The following is a 14,631-nucleotide window of genomic DNA, read 5'->3' as shown; positions in this document are numbered from 1 at the left end:
ACTAATCACACAGCTGCTGCACATTTTGAACTTATGTGACCTTTAATTTTCCACCAATTTGATAAACTATTAGCCAAAGCTGCTAATTGAGCTAAACATCATTGATCATGTGGAACAACTGTGATTCAGCAACACATTGTATGCAGGTAATACTGACCCCAGACATAGTGACCCCAAATAACACAGTTTTGCATCTCTGCCAATAGATTTGCTGTTAGCCCTTGTTACACACCATAGTTCCTCTCTCATCTGATCTCTAATTTTCTTTGCTGTACGATAGACATGCAAGTGTGTTACAGACAGAATGTTGTGTGATTAGTACCTCCTTTTCCCCTATTTCGATGCCCTATTTCCATACTTTAATGCTTTCCGACATTAAAGATCCCATGGCACTATTTCGAAGAAGAGCAGGGGAGTTATCCCCAGTGTTCTGGAGAATATTTATCTCTCAATCAACATCACAAAAGCAGATTTATCTGATCATTATCACATTGCAGCTTGTTGGGAGCTTGCTGTGCGCAAATTGGCTGCCACGTTTCCTACATTACAACAGTGACAGTACTTCATTGGCTGTAAAATGCTTTGGGACGTCCGGTGGTCATGAAGGGCGCTACATAAATGCAAGTCTTTGTTTCTTTTCAGACAAAGTTGTGCGTTCCCCCTATTCCGATGCCCTATTTCCATACTTTAATACAGGTTGAGCGTCCCAAATCCGGAGTTCCGAAAATCGAAATGTTACGGAATCCGGACACTGGGCTGATCCGTGGTGGGGCCGTCGGGAATCCGGAAAATGCTCCGAAATCTGGGCACCTGCCAAACCAATCACCGCTGCGAGCCGGACCCAGGGAAATTCCAAAAAACAAAAACTCGCTAAACACTCAAGAATCAAAAAATTCCAACCCACCTCTCGCAGGTCCTCCCACCCACAGGCACCGCTGCTCCTGGGTTTACAACGCTGGTCTGCCCCAGGCGTCTTCCTTCGGCCGGAACATGGGCGCGCCAAAACTCCGAAGCACGGCGACCGTGGCTCCCCCCCCCCCCCCCCCCCCCAGCCTTGCACACCCGTGGTCCGCCTAAAACAGCCGGCGCAAGACCCCGGCAAAACTCCGCAAACGGCACTTCCCAAACGGCACAACAAAACAGCCGTCCGAAAACCGGACAGCGTGACGTCCGGAATCGGCTAAACGTCCTGAAATCTACTGTGGATGGTTATTGCCAGAAAAGTAATAGATTGTCCAATCAGTTTCAGCAAGGCAAAACAATACAGTAGATCAGACAAGCATCAAACAGACACAGGAGACTCTGGATTAACAAAAACACGAGAGTGAGAGCAGCAAAGGACGACAGGAAGACATTCCGAAATCCGGAAATACCCAAACTTCGGCCCAGGCATTTCTGGATTCAGGATGTCGGAAAGACGTTCCAAAATCCGGAACAGCCTCGGTCCCGAGGTTTCCGGATTTCGGACGCTCAACCTGTACTACATTCTATCAATAAGTTGCCTGGCAAAACGGAATCTGATTTTGCCCATACACAACCTTCCAATGAAACAACAAGTATAAAGGCTTGTTTAGAGGGAAAGCTAACTATGGTGTTTGCTACAGATAGCAATATTTACCCCAGGGGTCACTCACTACTATTGGTTTTGTTTAAAACATAAAATTAGAGCTGATCCATGAAGCCCAGGGTGGCACCCATTTCCTTCACTCCAGGGTGATGCTAGCCAAGCAGAGACCCCACTATGTGCCCGGTAATGTTGGTGCCGGTGGGATCAAACTATCTGTATCTTTCCCCCCTCAAGCCTCAAGCAATTATTTACGACATAATCCTTTCTTCTCCGAAGAATACGAATATAGGAAAGAAAGATTTGCATTTATATAGCGTCTTTCAAGACCACCGAATGTCCCAAAACGCTTTACAACCAATGAAGTGCTTTTGGAGTGTAATCACTGTTGTAATGTGGGAAACGCAGCAGCTAATTTGCACACAGCCAAAATCCCACAAACAGCAATGTGATAATGACCAGATAATCTGTTTTAGTAATGGTGATTAAGGGATAAATATTGGCCAGGACACGGGGGATAACTCTCCTGCTCTTCTTCAAAATAGTGCCGTGGGAACTTTTACATCCACCTGAGAGGGCAGACGGGGCCTCGGTTTAACATCTCATCCAAAAGATGGCACTTCTGACAGTGCAGCACTCCCTCAGCACTGCACTGGAGTGTCAGCCTAGATTTATGTGCTCAAGTTCCTGGAGTGGGACTTGAACACACAACTTTCTGATTTGGAGGCGAGTGTGCTGCCCACTGAGCCACAGCTGGTGTTAAAAGATGACATATAAGAAAAAAAGAAGCCAAATCCGTGGACGAGATCTGTGAGATAGGACTTTCCATTGTCAGAATCTAGTTTTACATATGGCGAGCTTCTCCTTTCACTGCATATGTGTATGAGAATAAATTACTTATTGGCATAAGATTGTTAGCCTGTTGAAATGATTGTTATTTGCATATTTCTGTCCAGTTCAACAGTTAACATGGGTTTGATGAGAAGGGACGCTCACCCTGTGGCCTTGTTAACCTTACCCCCATAATCATCAACTTAGAAACATAGAAACATAGAAAATAGGTGCAGGAGTAGGCCATTCGGCCCTTCGAGCCTGCACCGTCATTCAATGAGTTCATGGCTGAACATGCAACCCATTCCTGCTTTCTCGCCATACCCCTTGATCCCCCTAGTAGTAAGGACTACATCTAACTCCTTTTTGAATATATTTAGTGAATTGGCCTCAACAACTTTCTGTGGTAGAGAATTCCACAGGTTCACCACTCTCTGGGTGAAGAAGTTTCTCCTCATCTCGGTCCTAAATGGCTTAGCCCTTATCCTTAGACTGTGACCCCTGGTTCTGGACTTCCCCAACATTGGGAATATTCTTCCTGCATCTAACCTGTCTAAACCCATCAGAATTTTAAACGTTTCTATGAGATCCCCTCTCATTCTTCTGAACTCCAGTGAATACAAGCCCAGTCTTTCTTGATATGTCAGTCCCACCATCCCAGGAATCAGTCTGATGAACCTTCCCTGCACTCCCTCAATAGCAAGAATGTCCTTCCTCAAGTTAGGAGACCAAAACTGTACACAATACTCCAGGTGTGGCCTCACTGCCCCTGTACTCAAATCCCCTCGCTATGAAAGCCAACATGCCATTTGCCTTCTTAACCGCCTGCTGTACCTGCATGCCAACCTTCAATGACTGATGTACCATGACACCCAGGTCTCATTGCACCTCCCCTTTTCCTAATCTGTCACCATTCAGATAATAGTCTGTCTCTCTGTTTTTACCACCAAAGTGGATAACCTCACATTTATCCACATTATACTTCATCTGCCATGCATTTTCCCACTCACCTAACCTATCCAAGTCACTCTGCAGCCTCATAGCATCCTCCTCGCAGCTCACACTGCCACCCAACTTAGTGTCATCCGCAAATTTGGAGATGCTACATTTAATCCCCTTGTCTAAATCATTAATGTACAATGTAAATAGCTGGGGCCCCAGTACAGAACCTTGCAGTACCCCACTAGTCACTGCCTGCCATTCTGAAAAGTGCCCATTTACTCCTACTCTTTGCTTCCTGTCTGACAACCAGTTCTCAATCCACATCAGCACACTACCCCCAATCCCATGTGCTTTAACTTTGCACATTAATGTCTTGTGTGGGACCTTGTCGAAAGCCTTCTGAAAGTCCAAATACACCACATCAACTGGTTCTCCCTTGTCCACTTTACTGGAAACATCCTCAAAAAATTCCAGAAGATTTGTCAAGCATGATTTCCCTTTCACAAATCCATGCTGACTTGGACCTATCATGTCACATCTTTCCAAATGCGCTGCTATGACATCCTTAATAATTGACTCCATCATTTTACCCACTACTGATGTCAGGCTGACCGGTCTATAATTTCCTGTTTTCTCTCTCCCTCCTTTTTTAAAAAGTGGGGTTACATTGGCTACCCTCCACTCGATAGGAACTGATCCAGAGTCAATGGAATGTTGGAAAATGACTGTCAATGCATCCGCTATTTCCAAGGCCACCTCCTTAAGTACTCTGGGATGCAGTCCATCAGTCCCTGGGGATTTATCGGCCTTCAATCCCATCAATTTCCCCAACACAATTTCCCGACTAATAAGGATTTCCCTCAGTTCCTCCTTCTTCCGATAAATATTGACCTGCCCCCCATCTCCATAATCTTTCATACTGTTAATGGTGAGAATTTGGCCCTAGCTTTCATTCAATAACGTTCACCATAGGTATTTGTTTTTCAAAAAAGGAAAGGGGAAAGTATTCAGTAAAGTTGATCATTGTAGTAATGATGAGAATTAATTTAATAAACTACTTCATTTTGTTGAGAGCTTGAGTAAATTTCCTCGGGGTGGAAGCCACAAAAATGGGCTTGTGGGCTTGAGCCTATCCGTTCATCCGATGCAAGCAATCCCAAAGGAACCTCTGACCATTGTAATCCAAACAGGCATTTGGATTTGAAACAAGAATAGAAAGCACTGGAAATCCACAGTTGGTCAGCAAGGATCCGCATTTTCTCTGACTCTTCCTTATTTGCCTGTGTTACATTTTTCGCCCTTCTGGAGGGTTGGAAGTTGTTTATCAGGCTATTGGTTTGTCAAAACAATATGAATGAATCCTGTCTGATTGGCAGAAGCTGCTGCAGGTTGAGGGGTCTGGGCAGCTGAGAGCAGGTGGAGAATGACTGGGGATCGAGTACAAGGGTGTTTACACAGTGAAAAGCAGTGTTTTGGGCAGAGATTGGTCTCTGTTCGCATGCTGTGATATGCAGCACCAGGTGGGCTATGTGCAAGGCATGACTTGCACAGATTACAGCTGTGATCGGGCTTTCGATGACCCAGTTACTTAGGAACGTTGGGCAGGCTGAGATCCCTGCACGAGTCCGATGGCCCCTTGGGCACCAGAGCAAAGTTCAGGGAAGAAGAATCGCGATAAATGACAGCAAATTGTTTTTTTCCACTGAAGTAAAACTTAAAAGTGGCATAACATGTGAAGAAGAGGGGTGCAGAGAGAAGTTTGTGTTGCCTGAGCAATTCGTACTGACACTGAAAAAAGTAAGACTTTAATAAAATTTCAAGACTTCTTGGGATGGAATAATCTATCAATCGCAGATATAAAATTAACAATTGATCTCGCATCAATTGTCGTTTGAGGAAGAGTGTTCCAACCCTCTGCCACCCTTTGTGTGTAGAAGTGTTTCCTAATTTCATTCCTGAAAGGTCTGGCTCTCATTTTTATACAAGTTTTAAAGGGGCTAAAAATAAACTTGCCTTATTTTACAGGTTTTTAAATGTATAAATTATTGACAAAACTGCTTTCTAAAACTCCTACGCTGGTAAAAGCAGGCCGTAAGAATTTCATGGGCATTCGCTGGGCAGAAGTTGGGTGAATGGCCCAGCTCTCTGTCCGCGGATGCCCTTTTCCTGAGTATTCTTGACAGATCGCAAGTTCCGTCGTTTAGCACATGTGCAGTGCATGCCTAACCCCGGAACTTGCGGGGCCCCTACAGGCGTGCGAGCACCTCGTACATGGCTGAAGGGGGCGCATATTATGGACCATTAAGTTTCATTTTGTGACCTGGAATGGAAGTTCGCACTGTTGGTGTTTTGTTTCATGCTTAGATACTGGTTCGAAGTGACGGGTCCCATCATACATCCAAAGTGTGTGTTGCACTCTCAGCAGGAAGTGTGGTCCCCACCCACTGGCCAGGTGCTGCTTGGTAGTTTTGTGACCATGCGTTGAGCTGCCGCCTTGATCTTACGCAACAATATTATTTGACGACTGTTTGCAATTTTTTTAGCGAGAAGTTGGGAGCTTTGTTCCAGGACGATAGCAGCCTGGGGCACAGATCAGCCATAATCTAATTAAATGGCAGAACAAGTTTGAAAGGCTGAATGGTCTACTCCTGTTCTTTTGTTCCGCTGTAAATATGCAGATCGGCTTCCGAGTCCAGTGCGAGGTGCAGTCGGTAGTATAGCTCAGGTCTACCGATTAAGCTTTGTATTCTACATATACTTTAATAGCCCTGTTACCAGCTGATCAGACTTTCCAAATGGCCTGATATGAACAGAACATTTCTTTGGAGCTAATGGTGGTCTTGTCAGAACTGAGATGTACACATTATGATGCAACTGGTGTCTGGATAAACTAGTTATGCCCACAGAAAGAAATACTATAATATTGGTAGTTTTATTGTGTACATTGATAATAGTTACTGGGTTTAGTGGAATTGTGACTGTTACATAAGCTGATATTTTACAATTTGAGGAATAGGTCTTTTAAAGGTTTCTATTCCAATTACTTAAAAAAAAATAAAGCTCTTCTGTCTTATAAAAGAAATATTGGTACAGATTGTGGGACACCGAAACTATGCAACATGTGATTCTGCTTTTGTAACACATTTGGAAAAGTTTTTTCTTTGTCTCTCCTCTTGTTTCAGCATGGACTTTTGTTTTGATTGTTGGATAGAAGGTTTACTTCCAGGCCTCTACTATTCCTGCTGATTATTCAGTTCCTCAAAAATGGCTCAAATTCAGCCTGGATTGACTTGTTCTGATACCTTTTTCTTTCTCTCTCTCTCTTCCCTTCCCCACCTCTGATCAGCACCTTCTAATGACACAGCCATGACATGGGACACAGGGAAACAACACCTTTAACGTTGGAAACATCCCAAGGTGCTTCATAGAGACTTGATCAAAGAACATGAATGCTGACATAGTCTGATGATCATGGTCTCAATTTGTACCTTGAAAACTTATTTTTTTAAATGAGGGAAATTTGAATGTACAGGTTGAACCTCCCTTATCCGGAACCCTCGGGACCTGGCCTGTTCTGGATAAGGGATTTTTCCAGACGAGGGGTGGTCACGTTAAATTGGATGGTACAGGTACTGAGCAAGGGGATATCAGAGCTGGCTGGCTTGGGGCTGGGAGTGCAGCAGAGAGATCATTGGCAGGGGGGTGTGGAGGATCATGGGAGTCGGCAGTAAGAAAGGACTTCAATTTGTTCATGTTGGAGTTCTGCGCATACGCCACCCGGTGGCCAGGAATGGTGCCGGACAAGGTGGTGGTTCCGGATAAGGGAGTTCCAGATAAGAGCGGTTCAACCTGTACTAGTTATTTAGAACTTTCTCATCTGGTATTATGCCATGCATGGGTAGCTCTGTCAGTTTGAAAAAGAAATGTAGACATTAGTCGTACACAGGAATGGACACTGGTAGCGGAAGACATCTGTAAGGTTGATTGGCAAATAGTGAAGTGCATTTTAGAGAACGGAGATGCAGCCTTTGTCTTCGTGAATTCTATGTCCCCCGTGGTAGGGCCGCTGTGAATGATCAGCTCCTCTCTGTTCTGTTTTTATTGGATTTTTGTCTTTGAAATGCCCAGTAACACTGATGTTTTTTTGGAACTGGATCCTCATAGTGATCACAATCAATTAGATTATGTTGGGGTACGGTAGCCTAGTGGTTATGTTACTGGACTAGTAATCCAGAGACCTGGGCTAATGATTCAGAGACGTGAGTTCAACTCCCACCATGGCAGCTGGGGAATTTAAATTCAGTTAATTAAATAAATCTGGAATAAAAAGCTAATGGTGACCATGAAACTACCAGATTGTTGTAAAAACCCATTTGGTTCACTAATGTCCTTCAGGGAAGGAAATCTGCCGTCCTTACCTGGTCTGGCCTATATGTGACTCCCGACCCATAGCAATGTAGCTGACTCTTAACTGCCGTCTGCGGTTCAAGAAGGCGGCTCACCACCACCTTCTCGAGGGCAATTAGGGATGGGCAATAAATGCTGGCCTTGCTGGCGACGCCCACACCCCATGAACAAATAATTTTTTAAAAATTGGATGCAGTTTCCCAGGAGTAAAGGGGTGGATTTACATTATAACTAGCATTTTCGCTTTGCTGAGATGCTGCAGTTACGGTGTAAATCAGCTTGTACCTGGAGTCAGGGCCAATCTGATATGGCGCAAGGTGTTATGAGAGTCCCAGGAGGAGGCAATCTCACTCCGTTTCACCTCAGGGTCAGTTTGGGCCTTCACATGTGATTTACAGTTCAAGAAAAGCAATTTTGGCTTCACACTGACACTTAAATTACAACATGTGAATGCGCCTTAAATCTCGGTCAGCCTCATTCAGCCCCTGTGTTGGAAGGTGTTAAATCACCAGATTGAAATGCTTGGCTGGATTTGCGCTCTCAAAAATTGTCAAGAGGTTTCCCATCAGCCTCAGCCAGATTTGTTGCCTAGGTCAACTCTGACATCAAGACTCGAGAGGTTTTTTTTTCAATCTATAACCCACGACTATAATATATAACGTGGGCAAACTTTACTTTGATTATTGAACATAATCTGAGTTTGCCTATCTGAACTCGGCCTGTGCCTTAGATTTCGCTCATTGTAATTGGGGAGAACATGATTTATGAATTGCATTTTTCAGTCTCGGTACAGATAAAGTGGAAACTTGTGCGTGAGGACTGTGTGTTGTTTGGGGTGTGATGCTTTACAGCCTTGGGATTGCATTTCAGTGAGCTCTCACCATGCAAAGGCAGACCATGAATTTTGTTTTACTGTGGTGTGTTCTTCTCAAAACAAAATATTCCCTTTCAAATTATATGCAGTCGTAGTTTGGTATTATAAACAGGGAGAGGATCAGCGTAGGAATTTGTCTCTCTTGTTGAAATAATGGGGAGTGCAGTGAACGTTTGCCGTTCATCTTGCCCAAGATAAGGTGCCATTTCCCCCCATCTTCTGCTTCTGCTGTTTCCAGCAGGAAAGCAGATGGGGACCTGTCAGCGTTTAATCAGTGAACTAAATCTGTAATGTGCAGCGAAAACCGTTTGTCAGAAATGAAATGGGTTCATAAATCTTCCCAGGTGAAGTAACTCCACTTTCTGCTTCCCCGTGAAAGAGGGAATTCAATCATTTATTTATTTTTTATCTTTGGTACCATGATGAATCTCATTTTGTTTCCCTGTTCCTTTTCAGACTGGGCGCGTGGATAAAAATCACCCGCTGGTGTGCGGGCACACGGCGCCTGTGCTCGACATTGACTGGTGCCCACACAATGACAACGTCATCGCCAGTGGTTCCGAGGACTGTTCAGTCATGGTAAGGACGGGTCAGTTACTGCTTGGACATCGCCATCAGTAAAGTGGTGATGGGTGTTATCTGTACTTGTGCAGTTATTTCTGATTAGTATCTCCATATTGGTACAGGAAAAGTGCTACAAAAAGTAGCTTTATTGCACGGTGAGTGGGTAAATTTTAAAGAGGAACTCTCGCCTGCGGGACGTCGTTCTAAAAATCAGGAATCTGAATCATGGAATTTTATAGAACGGAAGGAGTCGATTCTGCCCAGTGTATGTGTGTCACTTTTCTGAAAGAGTTATCCGCTTAGTCCCGATCACCGTATCAGTTTAAAAAAATGTTTTCCAAATATGTATCCATTCCCCTTTTAAGAGCTATTATGGATTTCACTATTGTTTCTGATGGGTCATTAAATGTCCCAACTGACCACTGCATTAAGAGAACATTCTCATAACCTCTGATTTACATTTAATATTCTTTTTTTTAATCATGTTTAAAAAAATCACGAATTTAGCATGAAGCATTGTTTAACTAGAACAGGTTTCAAAATGGATTGATGCTTCCGCTAACATATTGTTAAGAGGAATTTTCAACAAATGTTTTGGGTATCCATAGGCTATTACCCTGCAAAGTAATTTTGAGGTTGGTGATCTTCAGGATGAAACATTTCATTTTTCCAGAGTAAAGGCATTACTCTGGCTGAATTTCCAGGTGAAGCAACAGTCTGCAGTTTAAAAGCTGTGTACAGGCGTGTCTCCATGGCACTGAGCTTTAGTGCACCATAGAATGACGATGGGCAGAGTCATTCATGCTGAAGGTATGGAGAAGGGAAGTGTTGAGTAGAGGCTGCAGTGGCTTCCGGTGGGGAGAAGGGAAATGCATGCCTGTTTAAACCAGAAGCTGGTTGCAGGAGGCATTGGTGATGGCATTGGAATAAGCCATGCCCCTGCATTGTTGGTTGCAGGCACCAAAGGGAAATACCAAAGTAGTGTCCTGCAGTGTCAGCTGTGGCTCAGTGGGTAGCACTCTCGCCTCTGAGTCAGAAGGTTGTGGGTTCAAGTTCCACTCCAGGGACTTGAGCACAAAAATCTAGGCTGACACTCCAGTGCAGTGCTGAGGGAGTGCTGCACTATCGGAGGTGCTGCCTTTCGGATGAGATGTTAAACCGAGGCCCCGTCTGCTCTCTCAGGTGGAAGAATAAGATACCATGGCACTATTTCGAAGAAGAGCAAGGGGAGTTATCCCTGGTATCCTGGCTAATACTTATCCCCAATAAAAAAAAACATTATCTGGTCATTGCTGTTTGTGGGAGCTTGCTGTGTGTAAATTGGCTGCCGCATTTCCCACATTACAACAATGACTGCACTCCAAAAGTACTTCATTGGGTGTAAAGTGCTTTGAGACATCCGGTGGTCGTGAAAGGTGCTATATAAATGTAAGTCTCTCTCTTCCTCTCTTTAAAAGAAAGAAAGGAGGCATGCTTCAGAATTTTGAAAAATTAAGAAGTTTGGTGAATTATTAACAAGCAGGCATGGTCTCTGGATTAAAACTAAAGATTAACGGGGGCAGTGAGAAGAGCTTTCCCCATTGATGCTTAAAAGAACATTGATTGCTTTACCTCCAGCGACGATTGAAACAAAGATGATAACATCATTTAAAAGGGCAGTAAATAAATATTTGAAAAGGAAGGACATAAAAAGATGCAGGGAAATGTGGTTCGAGTAGATGGGCTCCAGTTGAGGAGCTCACATCGGCTCTGGCACAATGGGCCGAATTGCTGCCTCCTGTGCTATAATTTCTATGACATTTTATAAAGCAGAAACACTAGGCTGACTCACAGTGAAACCTGGCAAATCCAGAGCTTCTGTGCATACGGACCACTGTCCCATGCATCATGCACTTGAACATCACAGGTGAGAGGTTTGAGGCTCATCAGGTTACAGGAGGCATTCCAATGCCGTTTTGCTGACTAAACAATAAAGGACTAGTGCTTTCAGTCGTCATCATCATAGACAGTCCCTCGAAATCGAGGAAGACTTGCTTCCACTCTAAAAGTGAGTTCTCAGGTGACTGTACAGTCCAATATGGGAATTACAGTCTCTGTCACAGGTGGGACAGACAGTCATTAAAGGAAAGGGTGGGTGGGGAGTCTGGTTTGTCGCACGCTCCTTCCGCTGCCTGCGCTTGTTTTCTGCATGCTCTCGGCGACAAGACGCAAGGTGCTCAGTGCCCTCCCGGATGCACTTCCTCCACTTAGGGTGGTCTTTGGCCAGGGACTCCCAGGTGACGGTGGGGATGTTGCACTTTATCAAGAAGGCTTTGAGGGTGTCCTTGAAACGTTTCCTCTGCCCACCTGAAGCTCGCCTGTCGTGTAGGAGTTCCGAGTAGAGCGCTTGCTTTGGGAGTCGTGTCGGTCATGTGGACAGTGTGGCCCGCCCAATGAAGCTGGCCGAGTGTGGTCAGTGCTTCGATGCTGGGGATGTTGGTCTGATCGAGAACACTGACGTTGGTGCATCTATCCTCCCAGGGGATTTGCAGGATCTTGCGGAGACATCGTTGGTGGTATTTCTCCAACGATTTGAAGTGTCTGCTGTATATGGTCCACATCTTTCAATCATAGTGCAGTATTGGCACTGCTCTAGTTCTATTTATGGAGCTGTGTGTGAAGGCTGTTTTGAGCAAGACTTCCTCAAAAAAGATGCAGAGACTAAAAGGAGAACCGTGTCATTGAGGGACTCGACTACTCCACGTCTGTTTGATTGTAAAATTTGATGTTCAACTATTTGATCCTTATGTGATAAATACGTGATCCTAGCCTCTCCAGTTTATTTTGCTGTGTTCATACTCCACATGTTTAGCATCGGTACAAAGTCAAAATCACTTTGCACTGACACTAAACATAGTGTGTGAAGGCCCAAACTTCTTCTTAAACTAAATGGAGCAAGGTTCCCTCCTCCAAGGAGCTTGCTGTGCTGCATTCCACTATCGGTGTGGACTCTGACTCCAGAACCACGTTGCATTCATACCATAACTGCAGCGTAGATGAGAAGCCAAAGCACTTCTCAGCAGTGCCACAAGTGCAGTACGAAACCACCCTTAAACCCTTCTTTGCCCCATTATTTAAATGTGGGTCCCCTCCATACCATGCTGCTACGTGCCAATCCCCGATTGGGGCCGGGCAGTGTGTTTCCTGGGCTTTTCCCAATGTTGTTCCTGAGCCAGCCGCTAGGCTGTGGATGAGAACGACTCGCTCATTCTTTTTCCAACTTTCAAGTAGGATGTTGTGAAGCAACCTCCTTTCTCCTCTGGTTCACAACAGCACATTTCGAGTAAGCATGAGACTTCGTAGCGGAGTGTACGGAACAGACTGTATTGCTACACAGTAAAGCAGACCAACCTTTAACTGTATGCAGAGAGTGACTTTACCAGTTTTTGTATCTTTCGACTACACTCTGAGGGGTCAAGTTTCGGCGGCCCGCTAGAACGGCGCACATTGGAGAGGCCCGCCTAATTTACAGAACAAAAATTGCAGCAAATACTTAGCTCGCGATTCTCAGATAGCTGTAGGCCCAATTCCAGCTCGGCACTGTGCAGCAGGAGCTACTGGGGGTGGAGCTACAGCCCTGTGCACAGTAGCTGCCAGCATCCTATCTCCAGGGCTACGATGCTACCGCAGGCTGAAGGGACGTCGCCCTTATCCCCGGCCGAACGGCCTGCGCATCTTACCTCGGCGGTGGGGCCCGCCCGCCCGGCCTCTCGCTGGGGGCGGGCCCCGCCCAAAGAACTCCTGGCAGCCGGTGCCGTCGTTGTCGTTAATTTTTTTATTTATTTGTATTGATTTATTGGTTTATTTATTGATTTATTTATCATTTATTATTAATGATGGCTCTTTATTTGTAAAAGTGAAGTGTTTAATGTTTGTAAACTTCCCTCACCCCCCCCCCCATCTCTCATTCCATACGCCTGATTTCCAAGTGCAGGCAAGGTTTTTCTGAGCGTACAAAAATCTACGCTTACTCCATTCTACGTTAGTTTGGAGTAAGTTTTTGCTGCCTAAACTTGCAAAACGGGCATAAATGGCCAGACACGTCCCCTTTTGAAAAAAAAAATCTGTTCTAAAATGAAACTATTCTAACTCACTAGAACTGGAGCAAACTGAAGGCTGAGAATTTCTAAGATACTCCATTCTAAACTAGTTGCTCCAAAAAAATAGGAGCAACTCAGGCTGAATCTTGACCCCTGAGATACTGTTGAAAACCATGATCCTTTATATACCACATTTTGACAACATCAAAGGAAGATGTCAAAATGACGTATCTATTTCCCAAATCCTCTGAAAAGAGACTATCTATGTAAACAGTTTGCAATTGTTTACCTCAAAACCATTTCCCTTACACAAAACTTCCTTTACCTACAGTTATCTATTGCAAAAGGACTGGCTACCCCGGTTTTATTACCCTACATTTACTTCCTCACACAGGCACTTTACATATCAGAAGACACATCATGCTTTCCCCCCACAACACTTCAATGCCATCCTGTTTATATCGGAAAGCCTGACAATGCATTCCTTTTACGACACTTCAGTGTCATTCTGTTCGACTGTTAAACATTTAACTTCCCCAAGATGTCCAGCACACGTCTCTTCAGGATGTCTAACAGATGTGTCCAGCCTTTGCTTGCCACATATGCTCTGATGCCATAGCCAAGATATGGAGCTTACTTTGGAGGGAATCATGGCTGTGAATTTGCAATCCAACCTGCTGTACGACCTCCACCATTTTTATTAGGGACAGCCGATGATGATGATGATTTCTATTTAGAAATGCTTATTTTTAAAAAAACTTGTCTCTGGGCAAGCCAAGTCTAAAATCCTCTGTTAGTATTTACTATATTTATCAGTACTGCAGATACACGAGCAGCATCCAGATTGTGACGGGGTTTGGAGTGGGGGGTGGGGGGTGTGGAGGGAATGAACTAATAGGGGAGAGGGGGAAGGAGGGAATGAACTCGTAGAAGGGAGGGGGAAGGAAATAGTAGGGGGAAGGAGGGACAGAACAAGTAGGGGGGAGGGGGATGGAGGGAATGAACTAATAGGGGGGAGGGGGAAGGGGGGAATGAACTAATAGGGAGAGGGGGAAGGGGGAATGAACTAATAGGGGGGAGGGGGAAGGGGGGAATGGACTAGTAGGGGGAGGGGGGAGGGGGGAATGAACTAATAGGGGGAGGGGGAAGGAGGGAATGGACTAATAGGGGGAGGGGGAAGGGGGAATGAACTAATGGGGGGAGGGGGAAGGAGGGAATGGACTATTAGGGGGAGGGGGAAGGGGGAATGAACTAGTAGGGGGAGGGGGAAGGGGGGAATGAACTAATAGGGGGAGGGGGAAGGAGGGAATGGACTAATAGGGGGAGGGGGAAGGGGGAATGAACTAGTATGGGGAGGGGGAAGGGGGAAT

General features: G+C 45.0%; 1 protein-coding gene across 4 annotated transcripts in view; it reads left to right on the top strand.

The window, feature by feature from the left end:
- The window catches only part of LOC139226378 (coronin-6-like), a 284,392-nt gene that overhangs the window by 167,365 nt on the left and 102,396 nt on the right, over window positions 1-14,631 (top strand). For 3 of the 4 annotated variants that reach the window (XM_070857100.1, XM_070857102.1, XM_070857101.1), the window contains exon 3: window positions 9,075-9,197. In XM_070857100.1, the coding sequence (XP_070713201.1) occupies window positions 9,075-9,197 (123 nt within the window). Of the gene's footprint in view, window positions 1-5,078; window positions 5,135-9,074; window positions 9,198-14,631 lie in introns of those variants that run through there. The other variant, XM_070857103.1, reaches the window with a different exon arrangement.

This window comes from Pristiophorus japonicus, chromosome 16, assembly GCF_044704955.1.
Source record: "Pristiophorus japonicus isolate sPriJap1 chromosome 16, sPriJap1.hap1, whole genome shotgun sequence".
NCBI classification, from domain to species: domain Eukaryota; kingdom Metazoa; phylum Chordata; class Chondrichthyes; family Pristiophoridae; genus Pristiophorus; species Pristiophorus japonicus.
This window is presented reverse-complemented; position numbering and strand designations above follow the sequence as displayed.